General features: G+C 46.1%; 1 protein-coding gene across 4 annotated transcripts in view; it reads right to left on the reverse strand.

The window, feature by feature from the left end:
* Nucleotides 1–21,068, reverse strand: part of cgnl1 (cingulin-like 1) — a 42,935-nt gene that overhangs the window by 20,462 nt on the left and 1,405 nt on the right. For 3 of the 4 annotated variants that reach the window (XM_083651060.1, XM_083651061.1, XM_083651058.1), the window contains exons 2-8: nt 17,316–19,143; nt 16,939–17,033; nt 14,235–14,340; nt 13,776–13,877; nt 13,354–13,496; nt 12,304–12,442; nt 10,474–10,686 (exon numbers count right to left, since the gene is read on the reverse strand). In XM_083651060.1, the coding sequence (XP_083507186.1) occupies nt 10,474–10,686; nt 12,304–12,442; nt 13,354–13,496; nt 13,776–13,877; nt 14,235–14,340; nt 16,939–17,033; nt 17,316–19,091 (2,574 nt within the window). In that variant the 5' untranslated portion in view covers nt 19,092–19,143. Of the gene's footprint in view, nt 1–10,473; nt 10,687–12,303; nt 12,443–13,353; nt 13,497–13,775; nt 13,878–14,234; nt 14,341–16,938; nt 17,034–17,315; nt 19,144–20,287; nt 20,297–21,068 lie in introns of those variants that run through there. The other variant, XM_083651059.1, reaches the window with a different exon arrangement.

Here is a 21,068-nt window from a genome sequence, read left to right on the forward strand (position 1 = left end):
TACTAAAGTTGGTTTTCAGATTTTGTAATAAAGTTATACAAATAAAATTATACTGTAAAATGATCTTGCCGTGTATAACAAAGATTTGTAAACATCAGCTGCAACATTAAAATAATAAATAATGTTTTATATTAGCAATTAATTTTAGATGAAAAAACTAAGTGCACTGAGACAATTGTTCTATAAATAATTGATTGACTATTTATAACTTGATGCAGTTCCAGAACAAAATCACTGAAATTAGCCGAGGGACACTAAACAGTGCAGGCCGGCAACAGCAATGAAAAATAGTGTAGGTGTTATCACAAGTTGTTGCATTTTCTGGGTTGATATCATTTGTTACACAAATTTGGTGCGAGATCTAACCATTTTAGACCACTCGAGAATTTATAAAAATGGTCAAAATCCCTACAAAATATCACATTAAGACACCAAGAGCTTGAGGAACACCATAGAATAATTCATGCTGTGATTTGGTATCAAAAACTTTGGACAGTTGGAGATTTCTGTAAGAATTGCATTGTTCAGCGATTGGGTGGCAAGCACTTCTGTTCTGGAAATTGCATGAGGCTATGATTATCCTAGAGGTCACAATAGGTCATTTTATACAGTGAGGTCAAGTAAAAAAAGAAAGAAAAAAGTCTCTCACTACAATTAAATGGCTACTATGGGGACTAACATGAGTACAATTGGGCTCAATGAATCTAACCTTTCCAGTCCCAATTCATGCAATAGCAAGAGTGTTTAGGGATCCTACTGTAGTATGCAGAAATATTCAAATAGAAGAGGCGAAAATAACACAATACCGCATGCTAAAAACTACATGGGATTAACATAAAGTGGGCATGTCTGTAAGGGGAGACTCCTGGGGACCCATATAACCCATTCTCATTCAGATATCTTGAGGTGAGTGGTCAAGGGACCCCTTTGAAAATGGCCATACCAGTTTTTCCCTCATCAAAATGTAGCCTAAATTTGGAGCATTATTTAGCCCCATTCCCAACAGGCTAGCATGAAATGGTACAAATGGATGCCTTAGTTCTTCTGGTTTCATATGCTATCAGGATCTTCACTCTATCTTTAATAATGAGCCTGCTCTGCCTCTGACAGACAGTCATATCGGCCTATTCTAACTTCAACTGAGGGTGCACAATATTAAACTGAGGATGCATTGCGTGCTCTTCCAGCCCCGTAGAACCGGGCCTGACGTTATGTTTCAACTATTTGCTATTAAAAGAAGCTAATCACATTTAAAACTGTTGAAAATACTGTTGTTAAAGATAGCGAACAATTACGGAACGATTAGTGCTCACAAAACAATCATTGGTTTAGCTATTAGATAATGACTTGTTTGATTAATATCTAATGCTATTCACTATCACCTCTTATCATGAAATGTATTCAATAAAACATTGAACAAAGACACTATTGAAACAAGTTGGCCTCAATGCACTGACTATACAATACAATACAATATAATGCTATTGTAGAAATATGGCATTATCACACGCAATTGATTTCCCGCCTGACCTAAGTGAAGGTTTGACTTGGGGTTTCTTGTGTGCTCTCAAACTGTTTGTTTAAAGTTGGACATTAACTAACATTGTAAAGATCGGCGCACATGCTGTAGTGAAGTGTGTGTCCACCAGGTTGCCGTGCTGCGGTCAAACCTCAGCGCTCTCAGTTATTCCATGTCGCTGGGGGGATACGGACCACCTGCCAAATCAGCCTGGACACTTGCAGCATAAACAATGGAGTTGATGATCCAAAAGTAAATACCACTGCAAGAAACGTGCAAAAGTATCCGCGGTTTTACTGTACGTGTTCAGATGAGTACAGAGGCTATCCTCTCTGAATGAATAAAGATTATTCCCACTCTAAATCTATCAGGCATAACAACTTTTGATTTAAAAACACCATAAACAACTGTTGATATACAGATTGCCATGTAAGTACTTGAGCTATAGATAAGCGAGTGCAACCCACACAAGTCATCACAGCCTACAGTAGGTAGGTGCTACATGTAGCATTCTTAAATATCAATAGATCATTGTCCAGTCCCTCCAGGAAATGTTGCCACCTGTGCAGGAGACCTGGACAAACTGAGGAGCCTGCTGCAGGAAGACCACTTCAGAAGGCAGTGGTCTTCTGAGTGGTGGACCACTCTGGGGCTCGCAGCCTGGCTCGGTCGGTCACTGTCGGCTGCCTGTGTGGACTATCTGATTACGCAGGGAGCTTAGGTAGACCTAGCTGATGATGATGATGATGACTGGACGCCACCAAACAAATTGCGTCAAACAAATTTGAAGTTGCAGCACTTGGTTTCACTGCAACAATCCGTGACAAAATGATGGTGGTGTACGTGTACTGAGCCCAGACCAGGACACACAGAAAGACAGGATTTCCCTCTGCAGCAGCTGGAAAAACATGCTAACTGTGACTCACACAGACTGGCCAGCAGCCACACTGACCAAACAACAAACAATTGGCCAATAACAAATACACGTTACTACCTTCACGACTTGCTTTGTAAAAATGCTACAATATGTGAAGCGTGCCATCTTACGCTTTGTAAGTTGTAAACTGCGTCCATCCATACAGAGACAAAAAGGGTGGTGCGAGTGACAGGTTTTCTTGTTTTTTCAGCAGGCCAGTGAGCTACAGTACTGTTGTGTCTGTTTGGGAGACGGGAGTTAGAATAAAGTCACCTATCCCACGTTATGACAGTTAAAGTGATGTAGCTGATCTGTATGGGTGCTGATTTTGTACAAAGAGGGGGGGCTAGATATTTATTTCTTTTATTCAGTTTATTTGGCAGGGACAGTGTGCATGTACATTAATCATTCTCAGTAAAGAACAAAGAGATGCCTTGCACCAGATTATAGCTTCAAGCTAATTTACATCTGTAGTCCCTGGATACCCAATCACAGCTTAATAAAGACAGCATAAAACTAACCAAGGTCACGCAGAATACAGGCCACTTCCTGCATGCTATCACACTATCAGTACTTGACACTCATATTATTATCAGGAAAATAAATACCACAAGTGTTCAAGCTCTTCTCTGGCAAATGGAGAAGCCTTGATCTGCTTTGCCAGTATGAAGGTATGTGTTACAAATACAATAGCTTCCCTCGTTCAAAAAGACTGGAACAGAAGGCCTGAAAGGGAGGCTTGAGGTGGAAATGAAAACGTGATAGCTGAGAAGCACTGGCCTCACTCACTCCAGTCACAAGCAGAGTCATCAAATTGTGTCTTGTCCTTAGAGCAGTGACAAGACAAAGCACATTTAGAAGGACGCTCTATGCTGCCAAACTGCATTAAAATGACTTAAATTAATTAAAACTCACTTTTTGCAGCTGGACAGATGCTGGTCAAATTTGCATAGACTTGACATACAGTAAAGACTTGTTGGACTTGACTTGGTAATCTACATGTAGACCTGGGACTGGCTTGGGACTTGAACGAAGTTGACACCTCTGTGCTGTTGACACTCTATTTGCTGCTGAATGCAAGTGGCAGTGCGTGCAGTGTTCACGGTCTGTTCCTACAACAAAAACATGTTGCCATGTAGGATGTACTTCATCACAGTGCAACTAGCTTGCAAGATGAGCAAAACAGCACATTCATGAGTGCAAGCAGCACACAGACTGACAGATTTCAATCCACACTTTGTCTGGATCAGTCTGAATCGGGCCCGTGCTGAGGTACTATACCAGTATTGGCACTCAGTGCAACACCACAGTTGACATAATGCCAAATGGGCAATTACAAAATCAAAATTCCGTTCAAAATGTTGGTCACTGCGGGAACTGAGGCCAGAGCTTTTCATTTGTGTGAAGACCAGAATATGGTTGGTAGGTCATTGCTTCATGGTCAGGCAGGATGGAAAACAGGCGATCAGATTTGTAGCAGAAAAAACGTACAAGTTACTTTAGTGCAACCTAGAATGAAAACATACAGATTCCACAAAGGTCAAGACTGCCTTGTTAACACATTGCTTGATGAATGCAGTGCAAGCTTTTTACCACTAGCCTCAAATCTTCTGGGTCATCTCGATATTTCACTGCTCTCCTTGGTCTATTTGTCTTGACTCTGCGGTCCTGCAGGCTGTTTTGGGAGTACAGCAGGTTCCCACCACATCAGCCCCAACAGGCAGTGAAGCACAGCACCAAGAAACACAAATACTGCCTGGTTTCACACAGACTTGACCCTTATATACTCTCTCTCTCTGACACCAACCACATGCTCTGAACAGTAGCCATAATGGCACACACCAAACAGTCGGTGACTGTTTTGTAGAGTGCTCAATCTAAGGGCCGTCCGGGTAGTGTAGCGGTAGATTCCCTGGCTACCAACACAAGGGTCGCAGGTTCGTGCCCCCGTGTTACCTCCGGCTTGGTCGGGCGTCCATACAGGCAAGATTGGCTGTGTCTGCGGGTGGGAAGCCGGATTGGGGGTATGTGTCCTGGTCGCTGCACTAGCGCCTCCTCTGGTCGGCCAAAGCAGGCATCGGTAAATGTGTTTTCATTCATAACGAGGCTCAATCCTTGCCAATCAATCCAGAAACTCTCCCCATCATTTCCTTCCTCACTCACTGCCTTCCGGCTTTCCGGCTCTTCCTTCCAGTCTCCTGCTAAATCAGCACCTTATATCCTGGGAATACAGGGCTATCATCAAACAAACACGCGCACACACACAGACTCCTGGCTGGGCAAGTATTTACTTTCAAAACAAGCCTAAGGGGAACTGCTCTCTGGGCTACACAAGTTTGATGATCAGACAGTGAGACTGGCAGAGTTGACTCAAGAGGTGAGCTGGGATATGGGACCGGCCAGAAAATGAGCTGTACTTAGGTCAATGGGAGATCACTATGTGGAATATGGAGGTACAAGAATGCCACAGAGATGGTAGTCTCCCTGGCCAGCCTCCCCTCCCTACCGTGAGATGAGTCTGGCGGCGCAGGTCTCCATTGTGGGATTGCGATGGGCGGCGCTTGGCAGCAGTGCTCTTGGAAAATAGTTTCCAACAATCCAACTTGCCATTTTCAGCATGTAGCAACGAGCTAGCGTGTAGGTTTCTGCCGTTAGCTTGCTAGCTAGTTAGCGTTGTTGTTTTCACTGAGGCGGCAGGGCACTATTTGCAGCGACACACAGGGAGGGGGGAGTGGAAGCCGCTCTGATTGACATGGTCGGAGCCAATGACGGAGCTTGTAATAAGCCGGGAGCGGACATCCGGCAGCGACTGAAACAGTCGCTCCAATGGGGAGCAGCTGTAGAGCAGGGGAGGGTTTATCCCAGTTGCCTGTTTCCGTGCAGCCAGACGACTCTCACGGAAGGGAGAGGAGGCTGGCCAGCGAGACTACAGAGATGGAGATGCAGCAGTAGCAGCCCGAAGAGGCATTAAAGAAAAGATGGTCAACAGTTGGCAATATATGCACCATATAAGATTATTATCTTCTTATAGGAGGTGTGATTTTGCTTCTCAATATTTTTTGTACTTGAAAGATACTTCTTTTAGATTTTTGTCATTATATCATTCTATATAAAGATACCGTAAAAAAAGAGATGGTAGCCCCGCCCCCAGCTCAGAGTGGTGCACTGTAACCGAGCTGGAGCCGAGCGTCATTTGGGTGCACATTGACTGACCCTCACATTCCTGGAGACAAACCCCTCTCTCTCTACTCACTGCACCTCGTCTTTGCACATTGTTTGCATTCCAACATATCACATTGGTGTGTGGAAGATCAAATCCACGAGCAAATTTACTTTTTTTTTTTTACTTCTTCGTTACAGAACGTGAAGAATTCAGTCAGGTACTATTTGTACTATTTGTTAAGAGTGAACTTTGATTCCACACGTCACATTCTCAACTCAATAAAAAGACAATGCACCCTTTAACCGAAGACACAAAACAGGCCCCCCGCTCTTTTCAGAGGGACCCCCTTTCCACGGCACACTGACCCACTTATTCAGCATCTCCCAACCCCCGCTGCTATTATTGTGTCAAACAAACTCATCATTCATCAATCCACTGCGCTCCACAATTACGCCACTCTTTCAGAGCGCAGAGAGAACGCAACGCAACTCAGGAACGACAGCTCATTAGATTAGCGATGGCTCGCCAATGCAATTAACTAGTATATGGAGCAATTTAGTGCTCCAGTTTCCAGCATTCTTCTCTGCATGGGCCTTTCTGATGGCTGCTCATGTCAGGGCCACACAAAGGGGGAGGCAGCGCTTGGGTTGGAGACGGAGCAAAGGAATCAAAAGATGCATGGTTTGCACTGTCTCTCTCTCTCTCTCTCTCTCTCTCTCTCTCTCTCTCTCTCTCTCTCTCTCTCTGACACCTGCTGAAAAGTAGTGGTGTATGTACAGTGTGTCACATTTCCTTTCAATGTCAGCCTTTTTGGACATAAAATGCATGTCAGAGTCACAGCGATAATAATAATAATAATTATTATTTATTTATTTTTGAGGGACAATGCACATTAATGAACATTACTGTAAATGTGCCAGTGTTAGCCAGATGGCAAATTTTCAACTGATGTCCCTTGGAACTCCAGTTAGAATTGCCAGTGCGTCACACACACTGACAGGAGGAGTATATTAACCCTAACACACATGTCTTTTGGTGGTGGGAGGAAACCGGAGCGCCTGCAGGAAACCCACACGAACACGGGGAGAACATGCAAACTCCACACAGGAAGGACCTGGTACGGACCGGGGTTCAAATCCAGGACCTTCTTACTGTGAGGCAGCAGCGCTAACCACTGAGCCACCGTGCCATTTATTTATCGAATGTATGTTCATCATCATATTACAGGGAGAATGGCATTTTAATATGACTTACTACTTATTATTTACAGCGTAAAGCCCTGAAAGTGTGACTGTGAGGATGACCTATAAGGAAAACACTTGCCTTCTGATACATTCATAGGAGGCCCAAAAAGGCCCAAAATAGTGAGTGAGTCTATTATATCCTTCAAAGAGAAACCAACAATGGCTTCGTCTGGCAACATGTTGACAAAGCATTGAGGGTAAACCCCAGAAGCCGTGCTCCCTCGGGGGAGCGGTCCCTCTGTTCTAGCAGAGGAAATGTTCTCAGACTGTGGATGCAGAGCGCTGTGCGACGGACCCCCGCCAGGCCGCAGGAAGCCCGGGACAAGGACAACTTCCACAAACAGGACACACGTGAGCCACGCACTAACCCACACTAAACAATGTCTCTGCAGTCCTTTCTCTCCGTGCACCATCCCTCGCCTCATCTTAACCTGACTCCCCACCTGCGGCCGCGCCCACCCACCCACTGCATTTTAGCTGTCCCAAAGTCCAGCTTACAGACAGAAGCTGTTGATGTGTAGTATTCAGTCCCCAACATTAGCAAACTACTACTTTTCTATAGAAAACAAATTTTTATCAACTCGCTTTTAATTAACTAGGGTATCGGCCCCCTAGGCTCACCCGCTGCGCGGCCTTGCCCACAGCTCGGCTGCTGCTTGGCCTCACCTGCTCTATTGGCATGTGCAACGCACAATCGCCTGCTTTATTGGCATGTGCAGCGCACAATTGTTCAACTTCGCATCACTGATGACATCACTGTGATGGTGTCACAATGCCTATGACAGATTTTGGTCAATAATGATGTCACTGATGATGTCATAGACATTGTGACATCAGAAAATGGTAATTTTGTTCCTTTCATTTTATAGTGCTTTGCAACTTTATAAGTGCTTTACAGTGGTACTATTTATTTTTTTCTTCACAGCCTGCTACTATACATTCACTTTTCAACAGTAATCTTAAAAGTCAGCCAACTCAAAATAATCTCATACACCGATAGTTTAGATTGCTCATTTTCCTGTAAAATCTTCCTCTGGAGAGAAACAGGAGTAGAGAAGCAACACCTCCGCACTCGACTGACTAAACAGAATCCACTGTGTTCCCATGAAAAGTGATGACAGGAGAAACGTCTAGTTTCCTTTTTATCTGTTTGTCCAGTTGACTCACTTTAACTGTCTGAACCCAAGCTGACCTTCATTTCCACTGAGGGGGATTTAAAGAACAGAAAAACAATTGAATCTCAATCTGTATTGTAGATTATTGTTGTTTCTATTCTCTATCTGTTGATTGTCACAGCAGGTCTGCTGTGTTCAGCAAAATATTCAAACGTGACAAACAATTTTGTTATGTCAGTTACATTGCCATTAAAAACTGGAATGTTTTAAGCTCCTTATAGAGTGCCAAAGTCTCGCCAACGCGAGATTGCCCATGGGGCCTAAGGAAGTGAATTCCCCATTTATTTTTGCATTCGACATTTTGTAAAATCCTTCTAAAGAGTTTTACTTTGACAAACAAAGCGAGTCAGCTGTATTCAGAATCATAGACCATAGAACATTTCACTCAGACAAAAAAACATTTGTCCAAGTTAAAGTCATGTTTCAAGATGTGTATAAAATAATCTACTTTGAATAAAAATGTGTGTCTGATGGTTTCCCCCCATAAAAAATAGGTTAAATTATCTTGTTAAAATTCTTAAAATGACTTCCCCTCCTTCTTCCTCATTTAAAAATCCAAAGCAACCAATCAGGGTTATCTAGAACATAACTAGCCAATCACAGCATACAACACTGGCTTTTTCAACACATTCTTCTCACTCGTGTGACAAAGTGACGAGAAGGGTTCCTGACCGATCTGCAGTATAATGACGAGTTGGGAGTGAGAATGTGTTGGGGCTTTAACTGCTGAATACTGGACAGGGATTGGCTCCAAGATTCATGATGTCATGAATCTTGATTGTTGAAAACAGCCTTTTCAATGAGCTCTGAGAAACTTTCCACTTTCAGCAGATGATTGTGGAAACAGCCTTCTAGTGTCAAACACAGACATCCTTCTGCACACTGAAGCTCAGACATCCAACCGTAGGAACAAGAAGAAAAACTAACTTTTGACTTTAGGGGGGGTCTTTAAACTCCTATAAGGATTTTATGAAACGTCTATGGGAAAATGAATGGTGAATGAAGTTCCTTAGGCCCCATGCCGAACCTGGAAAAGGGTGTGACTTTGGCACTCCATTATCTACGTTTCCATGCTACCAAGCATGAGCAGTCCCACTGCAACTGGAATCCATGGAATCCCTGAGTTACAGTATAACTGAGCGCTGTAGACACAGGGAGTGCATCAGCAAATCCCTGCTATGCTTATCACATGATCAAATATATACATGCACACGAGTAGCTGGAATTTAAATGGCTAACAAAAATGTAGGAGGAACATTAAAAGAGCACAGAAATAGTCAACTGCTAACTTGTTTTTCAGCATGCACCCTGTCTGGGTTATGGTGGTGCCAGGAGGGGAGTGAAGCAATATGGGTGTAGAGAGGAAGGTTTTTTTGCAGGCAAAACTCAGCCAAACCCTCACTAAGTTAGAAGATAATAGTCAGAAAATGTTGCTGTTGTTGACTCTTCCTGGCACTCTGATCTTGGAAATTTGCCTGGGACAGAAAATGGTCTGTTGAAATCTTGCGATCTCACATTGTATCATACGCAAGACAGATTGCCAAAGAAAAACAACCATTCATTCCTTTCTTTCCTCCTTGTAGAAAATGCTCCGTAATGGCCCACCATCAGGCCTGTTCTTGGGGCAATTGAGCACACGAACCAAGGAGCCACGACGCAATGATGATGATGTCAGAGTTCACCTCGTGAGGTCATCGGTGATGTCAGAGTTCCCCCTGTGAGGTCATCAGCGATGTCAGACGGTCTAGGCTGACTGTGATGGCAGACGTGACTTTGTGAGGTCATCGATGATGTCATACCTCCCCGGACGTTGTGACATCACCAACGATGTCATACCTCGAATGTGGGGGGGGGGGGGGGGGGGGGTATAAAGGTATTGTTCTGCTATGATATGTATGGTCCTATTCCCTTTCTGCAATCTGTAAGTGCCTTACTTTCTGCCTGTGATACTTCATTAAAGCTTGAAAGACATCTCTGTGGTTCTAATCGATCACTGCCCGTGAGCCCTTACCTAAGATCCAGCAAACTTCACATAAGGCAAGCACACAAACTTCCTTACACTCCTCCTGCACATTCTTTCCGCAGAAATGCACAAATAATTCTCAACTCATTCAAAGGGACGTGCTTCTGAAGAGCTTCTGAGCACTTTTGTGTCTGTTGTTACTACAAAACGAGGTGATCTCCTGAGCTGTGAAGCTGGTGGAAAGAAGGCCTCACTAATGTCACTTCAAAGCAGCCCCTGACCTCTGCTGCCAAACATATGGCACCACTTTCAATGCAAAACAAACAGCACTCCAGCTCCCCTGAGGCGATACTCATCTCTCCACCGCCTCTCTGACAGGCAGGGCGTGGTACTGCAATGAAGGAGGAAATGAGGAGGAGGGAATGCAGGGAGGTGTGTGTGTGTGTGTGTGTGTGTGGGGGGGGGGGGGGGTGCTGACGAAGAGGCTCCTTACCTGCTTTGCCTCCTCCAGAGATGTTTGCAGCCGGCTGATCTCCTTCTCATACTGCTCCCTCAGCGTGTCCACTTCCTGGTCGTGGGAGGCCACCTCCTCCTTCAGGGCTCCTTTCAGGGCCGTCAGCTCCCGCTCCCTCCTCCTCAGCACCTCCTCTTGCTCCTCCTTGGCCAGGAGGATCTCCTGCAGCTCCACCTTCAGCTGCATCAGGTCCTGCCCCGCCAGAGAAGAGACAAAAACACCACAGCAATCAGATGATGTCACTTTGGCCTCATTATGATGACAGTTTGAGTTTGAGGCGTGCTGTCAACAGTACAGGTTTGATTGTGTGCCCAAACCAGATTGGACCTGCCATGACTAAACCGTGATGAGAGAGGCGTTACGAGAGTGACTCGTTTGTTTCCCTAAATCCATGGCGCTGTTATGTCTCCCCCACACCGAAAGATTTTCAAATCCTTGAAGATTATAAAAGTCTTGAGAGTCCACACACCTCACGACAGAGATACATTTCAATCCTGGAACGCACACACAATCGCTACCTTTCAGAAACAACCCCACACACTTGACGATTACGCTGAAGATTGTCACCTCGGAGGACTTGCCCCCCGAATCACATGCCGAAAATATGGACTCGTTAAAAGTGCGTCAGAATGCATCGGCAACTTCGCAGTGAGACAAGTGGAGAAAAAAGTGGAGAAAAGTGTTGGGCAGAGATCTCGTGTTGTGGATGCAGTGTATGGAGAGTTGTGTGTGCGCGTGTTTTTGGTGCCGATTCTGTTCCTTTCTACGCGCTCTCTCTCTCTGCGCGCTCCGGTTGGTGACGCTTCCCCATCAGCTTGCTCTCACATTGGCTCTCTGCTCAAGATTCCATCGCCTGTCGAGTTGTAAATATCAAACATGTTTGATATGCCCGGTTCACAATCAGGAAGATCCCGACAAGTCAACAGCAGTCTTTGAACCCCACACACTACAGGATCAGGGCGGATTATCGGTCCCGACGAGGCTCAAATCGGGAAACTTAACTCCCACCATTCATTTCAGATCTTCAGAAACATATTTGTTCAGACTGTTTGTTCTGTAATGTCTCCAGTGGGAATTCTCTCCAGAACAGGTTTTTGAGGTTTATAACTAAGGCTTTCCGCAGGCAAAATTGCATCCTGTCTTCTGCACGTGTGAAGATGCATTGTCAGCATGACTGACAGACTGTAACAACTGGTTGTAACAACAATAATGGTTGTAACCATGGGAGGAATTAACCCTCTTTTAAGTTGACCGTGACCATTTGGTTTCGGATACTTTTCAAGAGGAAAAGAGCATGAGGTTAGGAGTTTGAACAGTGACGCATTCTAGCAACGTAAAGTCCCCGTGAAATTAAGTCCCATTAGGTGTTACTTCCTTAAAAACAGACTATCTTTCATGGTGACCTCATGCTACTAGCCGCAAATATAGACTTTTGAACAATCCCACCCTCCTTGTGATCTATAGTTAATGTCTGCTATTGTTTATGTGTTGATGTGCATTTATATATTGTTGGCTCTCCTTATGTACAGTATTGAGAAAAATAATCCCAATAACAATAAACTAACTAACTAATAACTAGCTCCCATCAAATACAATTTCTCGCCTTTCTCTCCCTGAATCGTATTCCATTGGTTTAAAATTTTGAATGATCCCTCGTTGCATTATGTTCCGCCCCAACATCCTGTTTCAACAGGAAATGCATCAAATCAACAAAGTAAAGATGGGGGGGGGGGGGGGGGGGTTATGGGTTTGATCAGGAAACGTTGACACTTGCTCTCTCCTCTGAGAACAGTGAACAATGTGCTTTACCGCCATTATGGTGTCTTTCTCTTCATCAGCGGTGGACTTCTTGGCGATGTCCAGCTCGTCGTGCATCTCTGACAGCTGCTCCTGCAGGTCTCTGATCTCTGTCTGGTACTGCTCGCGCTCCATCTTCACCTGGAACAGCCTGCCACGCCACACAGCACACACACAGTGTCACAATCTGACAAGACGTGGGGGCGTGGGAAGGGTCGTGAGGAGTGACAAGAGGCTCCTCAAACAAATCATCACACAATGATACAGACTGTTTCACGAGGGGAATGCAGCCCTGCTGCAAGTAACCGAGCGAGAGCTTAGCTAAAGTGATCTCCATTACAGGATAGTTTTACCCTACGTTTCTCAAAGTGCATTTCTACATACTCTAGTCTAGTAGCTAGTAGTGCTGGTGGAACTACAGAGGGTAATCCACTGAGAAACAGATGATTAGTGAAACTTCAATGAAAAATAAAACCACCCTGGATCCTATGAACAGAATTGAACAGGAAAATATAGGCCCACCACCACAGATTCAGAAGGAGGAATAAATAAGAAGTCAACACAGAAATCTAAAATGGGGGTCAGCATTCAGTAGCCTCAATAAGTTGTTTTATGACACCTAAAACAACATAAAAAATCTTTAACACAAAGGTCAAAATAGTCCTGCTGCACAAATCTGAAACCTAGAGGAAGCCCCGACAAACACAACCAGCAAGCTATAAATACTGGCAGACCTCAACACTTCCTGGACAGTGGACACCATCATCAACCTCAGACTGATGAGACTCAGCAGCCAAGAAACAATAGAATTACAACTGAAGGAGGAGAGTCAATGACAAGGACAGAAGGGAGGGAGGTGAGGTGATCGATCAGCAAGCTGGACTCTGACAGAAGCAGAAAGGCCTACGTGAGTTCATCACACAGGTATCCATCCGTAGTAAACTTGTAATGCAACATTTTATCCGATAACAATTCACATAGAATTCGACAGAATCAAAAGTACGAGCCAAACGTCCTCCTCTCTTGCCCTGCCATCCTCCGGTATTGTCACGCTCCACTTACTCCTCCAGTGTGGTCTGGAGCTCCGCCTCTGTTTTGGCCAGTTCCTGCTTCAGACGCTGGCACTCCGCCTCGCTCCGCTGCAGATCCCGCTGCACCACCTTCAGACCTGACGCCATCTTCCTCTCCACCTCCGACTGGCTCTTCTGATTGTGAAATCAACAAAAGTCAATGTAAATGTATGCCTGTTCCCTACACACATGTACAATCCGCAAACTCAAACACACAACTGTGATTATAACTGTATTTGAAAGGGGGTGCATTCATTTCATATGAACGACTGCTGTAGGTGATCTTTAGTTAATCATCAGTATTTATGCGATTTCCAAGATTAGTTTCTCTTATAATCTTGTAGCATGTGAACAAGGATATTCTTAAGTCAACAAAGCTCACAAGTACGCAGTTATCATAAGTACGTCTTTTACCACGGCTTGTTCCTCGACGTTTCGCTTCAGTTCAGCCATTTCCTTCTCCAGCTCAGCGTTCTGCTCCTGCAGGGCTTTAGTCTGGGCAGCGAGGTCAAGGGACTGGTGGAGGAACACACACATGTTTGGACTGGTGGAGGAACACACACATGTTGCAGTTGCTTACGTTTTACTGATCCAATCTAAATCAAATGGATACAAACTGGATAGCAACTGATTTTTTTGGTTTTCTCAAAATATATCATAATTGAGTGACATATGAGGAAGGGCTCTGACATTACCATTTTTGGGGGTAGACGGTTAATATTCAATAGCTCAGTGCCATGCCAAGTAAACACTGCCTGTGTGCTTAGCATGCTCTCACGAAGCTAAAGCCTCAGAGGCTGATATAATAATAGTGTAAGCTGACAGATTTAACTGTTTGTTAGAGGCCAGTTCAATAACACAACAATCTCTCACTTTGTTGTCGCCTTGGACGCTCCCGGAGGCGCGCGACTTCAGCGTCTGAATCTTCTCAAAGACAAGGTTGACCTTTCTCTTGGTAGTGTCATCGTTATCGTTGCTCCTGCAGACACAGATATATATACACACGCACGCACACGCACACACACGCACACACACACACACACACACACACACACACACACACACACACACACACACACACACACACACACAGGTATGTGAACACACAGTGGTAACGGAAGGTCAGAGCCCCCTCTGAGAGAGAGCATGGTGGAGCAGAGCTTAACTCCTGGCCGTTCTGGGAACATGGTAACTCATTGGTCAGGACGGAGAACGCTTTGATGTGTCACCTCGCAGCACAGACGGCTTCGTTACACCCGTCCACTAACTATGGAGGAATGAGAAGCCAGGAAAGGTCTGGACAGGGTTCATACGCATAGAAGGAATGGGCTTATTGTAAACTTTTTGTAAACACATCAGGCCATTATTACCTGGTAATATTCCACGTGGCAGAAACCAGAGCCATAATTAGAAATGGTGATATGATAAATAGGTGTTGCAATATCCTATAGTTTAAACTTTTTTTCTTTTTTTTTTAACCTCAAGGAGGTTTTTTTCTGTCTGTCTGTTTGGTAGCAGGATTACGGATACAAAATACATCGGCAACTTTCCTGAAACTTGGTGGAAGGGTGTAGCACGGGCCAAGGAAGAACCCATTCAATTTGGAAGCCCATCTGATCCAACTCACCAAATTTGCATCGAGCAAACTGACCTTTGACCTTGGCGGAGGTCTGTGCTCACCGAGTGACTTTCTAGTTTCTTATGGATTGATTGATTTTGACACTCAGAACTTAAAGCTGTTATTACACAACAGCGGCAATTAATGATCTGATGTAATGAGTCTCCTTTGAGGTTCAGTGAGCCAAGATTCACAGCATAGAAGCAGCCGCACTCTACATCAGGCTCACTGCTCTCTAATCAACCAATAACAATAATGGCAAAAACCTCAAATCTCCAAAATGTCCATTTTTCCACAGCGAACAAAAGCAGCCTTGTATGAGTTCATCCAGTGGGATTTGAAAGGCCAAAGATAGAATCCTCCAATATCCCTCGACTGAAGTGAAAACACCCAAATCACCCAAATCGGGAATTGGGATGAATTCACGTGACAATGAATTACAATGTTGACACAGAAAGCCAAAACCCCCGCCTCCCTTTCCCTCGTCCAGATGATTTCCATTAAACCTTCTAACCCAGCCTTGGTGGTGAATGTTTGTCTTCTGGGCCTTCGGGAATGTGGCTCCGTTTTCAGCCCCAGCACTTCCATCTGGGTTTCCTTTCCTTTGTCCTGTGACTCCTGACCTGTGGCCCGACACACCCAGCACAGCTTCCTGTCCTGTGCTGAACTGGTGTACCGTCCAGATTCTTCCTGAAAAGTCCTGCTGCATTTGTAGAACCTTCTAAATTGCACACAGAACCACCTGGTGGTTCTGTGTGCAATTTAGAAGGTTCTACAAATGACAGCTCTTGACAGCCAAAGTCAATTTGCCTTTCACTGAGTTGTTAGTTTAATGGACACACTGTGCTATATGTACACAGACCTTCACACTTTTAGTTCCTTCCAAAAACCTAATTGTGTTTAACTTAATCCACTTTAAACGTAATCCAACATAGGATTGGGTTTAACAGTGTCTGATTACAAAAACAAATAGGTTTTCAGCTCATTTCACTGTTGAATCAAGAGAAAGGCCGAGGAAGAAAGGGAGGGATAGGGGGGATAGAGAAACACTCTCCAGACAGCTGAATCATTCACAGGCTGGATGGGAGGGAAGGGAGAGCACATTCCTGCACTTTTATCACAGCCAGTCAGGCTCTGATAAAAACTATTTATGTGTTCTCTCCCACAGCGCACTTTCTTTTGAGATGATGCATTGTCTTACAGCGCAACTTGGCAGCATCTTACATTTAGGCTGTAAGGAACAATATGCTCGCTCGCTTCACGATTCAATAAGCAGCCCTGGATTCACGCGACAATACTTTCACAATATAAAGCAATGAAGCTCCAATCAAATCACAGTTTATGATTGGAGATGTTTAGGCTAGGCTGTTTTTTTTCTTCGTTTGAGTCCTGGATAGGGATGTTCATCAATTATCGAAAATCGATAATCGATCGTTAAGGATTGGAATCGATCCTGTGGCATTTGGATCGATTTTTTAATTATTAAAAAAAAAAAAAAAAATTTTTTTTTTTTTTTTTTTTGGACTAGGTTTGGGTGGAATTCGTTACTCCTCGCCCCACTCCATTGCACAGCCGACTAACGTGAGGTGGAGCTTCATATAGTCTCTAGTTTTCTGGCTGGGCACGGGCCTTTGTGCCAACAAAACTGTTTTAAACATGGGAAATTCACACCGGCATGCGCCGGGGACAGCAGTGTTGGAGAGGAGACACATTGAAATAAAGAGTTCATTGAGGAGAACACGTTGTCTTTCGTATTTTCTGCCATAGGCATTCATTTTGTAAAAAAAAAAAAAAAAAAAAAAAAAAAAAAAAAAATGAAAATATTGAATGATGAACATCCCTAGTCCTGGACGCCCCAAACAACAGGCTCCATGACACTGACCCAACAGAAAGCTACTTAGAAAAATAAAAAACATGGTTGATAAAGAACAGAGAGGCCTGTCTGACATCATAACTCACCCGTCCCTCAGGTAATTGAACAAAATTTGTTTTGCTGTCTCCTCGTGTGTTTGTTGTGAAAGCTCCTGCTGACCTTTCAGAAGATCAGGTGTCGCCTGGATAGAACAGGAAATGAGAGAGAGAGAGAGAGACAGAGGGAGAGAGAGAGGGAGAGGGAGAGAGAGATGAGAAGTCGAGAACAGTGAAAACCACAGACTGGCTGAAGAGTGTTCCTCTCTTATAAGACCTGAAGACTGGACAATGAAGACTTGTTTGACAATATACTGGTATTGGAAATCAAAGACACATTAATTAACAGAAAAACCATGGACAAAAACATTGAGATGGATTGAAATGTCAGATTCAATAAGTGAACGAACATGTGACAAATCTTTTACCTGAGCATCTGGCTCTGCACTGGGCTTCATGCCTGTGGTGGAGGAGGGCTTGGACAGGGACGTTGCCACACCGCTCAGAACCTTGGCAGGTGAAGCGGCGGCGGCCACACTGTCTTTACTCTTCGACGGCAGAGAAGAGGTGCGAGTCTGCGGCCTTTTGTAGCCCTGGATGGAGCCCACTCCTGTAGAGACGCTGTTCTGAGGGGAGCCCGGCGCGCTGGTGCCGCGGGGCGAGGCTCTGGCGCTGGACTTACCACCATCCACTGACATCGCCCAGGAGTCCTGAGCGCCCCCTGTCTTCTGCAGGCGGAGCTGCGAGGGCCGGAGGACGTGCTCCCTGGACGTGCCCTGGCTGCGGCTGAAATCGTCCATGTAGCTGGAACCTTCCTGGCCGAACGGCAGGGCGCTGTCCACGCTGCGCGACCGCTTCCTGTCCTCTGGGTTGATCCGGTTCCTGCGCCCCGCCCTGCCCCTCCGATGCGGGCTGTCGTCTTTGCCGTCAAACTTGTCGATGAGCTCGTCGACACCGGGGATCGAGCCCGTGTCGATGTCCCGGCCCGTGCCGGGGAGAAAGGGGATGTAGCGGCGGTTCAGGTGGCGGTTGATGGTGTCTGCGTACAGGGCGTCGGCCGGGTCGTCCGGCGGGGCCTTGGAGGTGGAGGACGAGGAGGAGTGACGTGAGCGGGAAGGCGTCTGCAGGACCGGCCCGCTAGAGTCCGTCCTGCGGAGGGGAAGGACGTCGGGCTCCCGGCGGCTGCGCTCCAGGCTGGAGTTGGCGCTGCTGATGGAGCTGGGGGATCGGCAGGAGGGTTTGCTCTGCTCACTCGTGGGACTCGACACTGTGGGGGGCTGAGGCTGGGACGGCGGCTTGGACTGAGGTGGACTCGGGTTGGACTGAGGTGGACTCGGGTTGGACTGAGGTGGACTCGGGTTGGACTGAGGTGGGCTCGGGTTGGACTGAGGTGGACTCGGGTTGGACTGAGGTGGACTCGGGTTGGACTGAGGTGGACTCAGGTTGGCGAGGCGAGGTTTGGACTGGGGCTGTGCCACCTGGCTCTGCGGCCTGGTCTGGGGCTGAGCATGCCGGGACGGAGGCAAAGACTGGGGCTGTGTTTGCCTGGTTTGAGGCTGAGCGAGGGCCATCTCGCTCTGGCTCTGGGATGGAAGTTGTGTTTTCTCCTGCGGTGCAGGAACTTTACTCCGGTCCAGGCTTGACGACCTGGCATGGAAGGCCGCAGGCGCAGCAAAATTGGGAGAGGAGCCGCGGTGCTGGTTCCCGGTCTCGGCCAGAGATTGAGGGCGCGAAGGCAGGCTGCGGCGGCCATCGAGGTTCAGCGTGTTGCTCTCCGGGTCGTACGGCTGCAGTAACTCGGGGTGCTTCTGAAAGTTCAGAAGGGTGGATGATGGTTTCTTTCCTTGTGAATCGGCAACACCATTCTGAGGGCCAGTAGGCTGAACCATCTTCTGAGACCTGAACTCCATGAAAGGGCTGTTCGAAGCAGCCTCCTTGCCTCCTCTGAAATCATACTCGTTGTAGTTATCGATGAAAGAACCCTCTGTGTCGATGTACCCATTGCTGCCGGGGTCGATATGGGGCTGAGGACCCCTTTCTTGGTTGTTCAGAACGACATAGGGGTGTCCGTCTATACCCTGGACACGGATGCTGAGGCCGTACCTGCCAGCTCCGTTACTGTGGGCCCTGGAGGAGCGAGGGGGCTGGGCGAAGCCCCGCTGCAGTCCGCTGTTCGCAACGCCGGTCACTCTGGACGACTCCATCGGGAACGCCGAAGGAAAAGAAGTCCCCCTCCCTGGATCAGGTGGCCCAGCTCTGCAGACAAAGGTAGAGACCGGTTGTATTAGTCAAGAAATGAGACACTGCACAACTCAATGTCAACACATGTTTCCAAGTTCCACCCTCGACTGAAACATCAAAGGCTTATTGCATTTAATGATGCCATCAGATGTCTTGCTTTGTGTAGTGAGCAGCACCTCCACAGCTCTTTTCTCTCTTTGGCCCAGAGCGACGTGTGCTCTGGGCCAAATGAAGAGAGAGCTGCCCTGAAGCAGCAAATGCCAGATCCAGATGCCAACATTGGTGTTGGAAGAAAATGCGAGTCATTCATTTGAACAGCAAATATGACCAGACCAGGTATCGTTTAGGATATAGGCATAAGGGACTGTGTGACTAACAGGTATGATATAACCAAATGCTTGTTTACAGTGCGTGACAAAAGGATAAACAGCTTATGAGAAAGGATACTGACAGAAAGGTACCACCAACGTGTGTCATCATCTCCTCCTGAGAGTCATCTAAGAGCTCACAGACTCTGTCATCTCTACATACATACATTTAGACTAAATATGTTTGTGTGTGTGTGTGTGTGTCTGTGTGTGTGTGTGTGTGTGTGTGTGTGTGCGTGCGTGCATGCGTGCGTGCGTGCAAAGCTCTGTTGATCCTTGTAAATGACATTGTAATTTGCAGCCCCTGTCCATGGGAAGTGCTAGGAAAGGAGGGGAAATAAATCTTCCTCGGCTCAATTTCGTCACATTTATTATAATTGCAGGGTATTTAGAGAGTAGAGTGCGCGAAATCCATTTTACAACCGAGTCAGCGAGCGATCGCTAATTTCGCTTTCTGCGAGGGGCCGACACCTCCCGGCAGCGTTGTTGCGAGAACACAGCTGGCAATGGCGAACCGGCTCACGAAATACACTGACGACAATTAAGGTAAACTATCCAAGACATTTAAGCCCAGGAAGCCAGTAAAAACAAAGCCATCAGTAGCCGCCATGTGTTCCACTGGACAATGGGCTCTTAGCAGGTTCCTGTTTGCCCTGCTGATAACGTCCCAATTCACCTCGCGTCACAATACCAAGATAAATGGGCAAGATGGGCCTGGAAGAAGGACACTGATAAGACTGACAACAACAAAGGCACAGTGTCACATCAGAATGGAGCAGCTTGAGACAGACCTATGGAAATCTGACACCCTTGACTTCGAAACATGGCACCAAGTGAAGATCATTCCACAGAACCTAGGTTGGATAAACAGATGAGTATTGTCACTGGTATATCCTGGTTCTGCCATGACTCAGAAAGAGGCAGTGCTTCATACTTTCCACCCTGCCTGCACAGAAGGGAGGCAAGAACAAGGCCAAAGTAAAGTGCCTTATCCAAGAGGAGAAGTGCTCCGGAGGACAGAGTCAAGCTAAAGAGGACACAAAAGACTCTTTCATACAAAGTGTCACATGTATCCGACGCACAAGGCCTCCAAGGTGTGTGTGCAACTTTTTCCCCCATTGTATTCTTCTCTGCGAGGGAGGAAACGCTCGCTGAGCCAGCATCTCCCTAGTCAAGTGTGGCTCTCAAAGTGGGGTCCCGGGGACCCCCAGGGCTCCTTCCAGGGGGTCCCCAGCAAAAAATGGGATAGACCCCCCCTCGTGCAGGATTCCACGCATTGTATATATATATATATATATATATATACACACACACACACACTTTTTTTTCTTCTTCAAAAAACAAACATTCACTCACTACGTTGTAATATCGGAGTGTGTGTGCACGTGTGTGTGTGTGTGTGCGTGTGTGTGTGTGTGTGTGTGTGTGTGTGCGTGCGTGCGTGCGTGCGTGTGTGCGTGTGTGTGTGTGTGTGTGTGACTGTGTGTGTTTCTTTGTTTTGTTTTTTGTTTTTGTTCTTTGTTTTTTATTTTCTGTCTGAGTTTGTTTGTTTTTGTGTGTTGGTGTTATGGA

Source organism: Poromitra crassiceps, assembly GCF_964638095.1.
Source record: "Poromitra crassiceps genome assembly, chromosome: 14".
Lineage (NCBI taxonomy): Eukaryota > Metazoa > Chordata > Actinopteri > Beryciformes > Melamphaidae > Poromitra > Poromitra crassiceps.